We start from the raw sequence: 2848 nt of genomic DNA, 5'->3' as shown, positions 1-2848 counted from the left end.
GCTTGAATAATTCTTTCAGTCGACTTAGTTATTGCATGAGAGATTGAAGTACAGAGGCTATTATAAATATTGCTGTATGTAACTTGTGTTAATTTTTCACTGATATTAGAAAAGTTCTGTAACATAATATTTAAAACTACATCACCAGGTGCTGTAAAGATATATGTAGCATAGTTCAGGGGACTAAAGCAATGATGACTCAGTCCTATATGTGTTTCCATGATCCTGGGGACTGGTCAGGTCTCTGGTATGACTTAATAGCCTTAAGGTTATATGACTGAGTTAAGCTAGTTATGACTCACTATCCTAAATGCAAGAGAGGCTAAGGCAAAAAGTTCTTCTATTTCTGCCTCCTGCAAACATTCCCTGCAGTCAAAGCCTGGCAAGGGGTGACAAAAGTCACTGTCATTCTAGAAATTCATCTTATGTAAGGAGCATCCTTGGGCAGTCAGTTAAACAACATTTCCAACCACTTTGTGCCAAGTGGACCAGAGAATTGAAATCTTAAATCTACATGCAACTCTTTCTTCTATGACAAGATTTTTTTTATCCTACACTATTTGAAGAAGAGACAGTTTGCAACTCAATTTCTTTAAGTCAGGATAATATGTGATTATTTGGTATTTCCATTTATGACCATACTAGTTCTTGGATAGATGGCACACCATTTTCTGTAATGCAGAGTTTTTTATGGGCCATAGAATCATTGAGAGAATCATGCAGTCATAGAAAGAAAAAATTATACTTTGAGTTCTCAATTCCTTGGCATGTGGAGTAATGTCCTGCATCAAGAAACACCAGGATGATATCAGTATAGTCTTCAAAAACACAATTGTTAACATGAATTTACTCCAAGATGAAGTCTTAATTTTATTTTTCTAATATACTCTTAAGTGGTTGTTTTTATTGTGGTGGAGTATATCATGCATCAGTCTAGGTAGTCATGTGCTCTCATCACCACTGTGTTTGGGCATTTACGACTGCTTCCTTTTGATTCGCATACTATAGGTTGCCTTAGCCTCTCTTGCATTTAGGATAGTGAGTCATAACTAGCTTAACTCAGTCATATAACCTTAAGGCTATTAAGTCATATAACCTAAGTCATACCTGCCAAAGACTATTCATCCATTCCCAATGAAAACTGACAGCTGTGATGCAAGCCACATTATACTAGCATGTAAAGGTGTTTCTCTGATTTTGCTTATTTCTGTATGGTGTGTTCTCTATGTTCACAGTCTATAAGCCCATTGTGTTAGAAGAAATGCTTCACAACTTGGATTTCTGTGACATTTTGGTTATTGGCTTGGAGCTAGATCCCAGACAGGAATGTTTAGAGCTGGATCATAAGGAAATTCAAGGAAAACATCTAGATGCTACAAATTCCACAACAGGCTATTCAATCTATGGTACGCTCATGGACCTCCCTTCTTTCTATTTCAATTACATTTTTCAAATGAAAGGGCTAGTTTGTTTTTTCCTGGTAAGGCTGAAGAGAACTTACCATAGACAAGCTGTACAGCAGCTTGTACCATGGAAAAGCACAGTTTTACCCTGAGCTCCATGGTGTAGCCCACCCCTCCCGCCCCTGTGTGTAACTAGGGTGCTTACAGAAGTTTAGGGGCTGCGCTCTAACTTGTGGTGCTATACACAAAGTGCAGTGAGTTAAGAGCCCCCTCCCAAGCCTTTTGGGTCATGGAGGCTCAAGGCTACCTGCACTGGCCCTGGCCAGTAAGTGGGAGTGCTCCAGCAGCCTCTGAGGAGGCTGCCACACCAGCCCTGTCCCCAGCCCTGCCTCCCCCTCAGCTCTGATCACAGCAAAGCCAATCCGACAGCTGTAGGCTGCCCCTGTCAAGAGGCTTGGGTGGGCGGACAAAGGGGATTTCCTTTCCCTCACCCCCAGCTCAAGCCTCTTGACAGCAACAGCATGCAGCTGCCAGCTTGGCTCTGCCTTGGCCGGAACTAGGTTCGGGGCAGGGTGGAACAGAGTACCCTTGTTTCACATGCCCAGCCTGGCTCCCCCCTATATCCTAGCTGGGGTAACTCAGAGGAGCCCATGAGGCAAAGGGACTCCGTTCCACTCCCCAACCCCAGCTCTGACCATGGCAATGCCCAGCTGGCAGCTGCGTGCTGGCCCCTCATCCTCTGCCTTTGCCTCCCACTTTCTGCCCCCCTGGCTGACAGCCCCAGGGGTGGGGCTGGGCCAGTGCTTGCTGTTAGCCGTCAAGGGAACCTGAACACTGTGCACTATAGCACCTCCAGCTAATAGCTGATTTATCAAGGGTTAATTTTTCATGTGACCACCCATTTTAAAAGCACTCTGCAGCCCTCGGTGTGTGTTATGTCACAGCTGTAGGCAGTTTCAGGAGCCAGATCGTGTGAAAAATGTAACTTGTGTAAGTACCCTAATTCACCTTATTGGAGTCAACATCTGCAAACCACTTGCAGGGAAACAAGAGACTCCTCCACAAACATACAGTGGAGCAGAATCTGTGTTCCCTTTGACTGGAAAAAGCTATAACAAGTTGTATAAAACAGTATACAAGGAGAGGGGCTACATTTGGTTACCAGCTCAGCAGTGACCACTGCCTAACTATTGCAGTTCATATTATAATCTGGGTTACAATATTTGAATTATTTTTCCTCTCTATTATGGAAATACAAGATTTTGTTAAAGTCCCTAATGACCTAACATTTCTCTCACTTAATTTGATGTGAGTTGGAATCCTTGATACATTCCTATTTTCATAATGTTCTGTTCAAATTATTGTTCTTTCTCATATCACGTAATTTCCCTGTACAGTACAATGCTTCTACAGTACAGTACAGATACAAAGGTTTTTACAATGTT

The 2848-nt window shown here is 42.7% G+C and overlaps 1 protein-coding gene across 1 annotated transcript in view; it reads left to right on the top strand.

Annotated features, from left to right (window-relative positions):
* Positions 1 to 2848, top strand: part of CLSTN2 (calsyntenin 2) — a 715806-nt gene that overhangs the window by 680693 nt on the left and 32265 nt on the right. Inside the window, exon 13 of the mRNA XM_019503079.1 lies at positions 1236 to 1406. Within this exon, the coding sequence (XP_019358624.1) occupies positions 1236 to 1406 (171 nt within the window). The remainder of the gene's footprint in view (positions 1 to 1235; positions 1407 to 2848) is intronic.

This window comes from Gavialis gangeticus, unplaced genomic scaffold (genome assembly GCF_001723915.1).
Source record: "Gavialis gangeticus isolate Ggan-Ray unplaced genomic scaffold, GavGan_comp1, whole genome shotgun sequence".
Taxonomy (NCBI): domain Eukaryota; kingdom Metazoa; phylum Chordata; order Crocodylia; family Gavialidae; genus Gavialis; species Gavialis gangeticus.
This window is presented reverse-complemented; position numbering and strand designations above follow the sequence as displayed.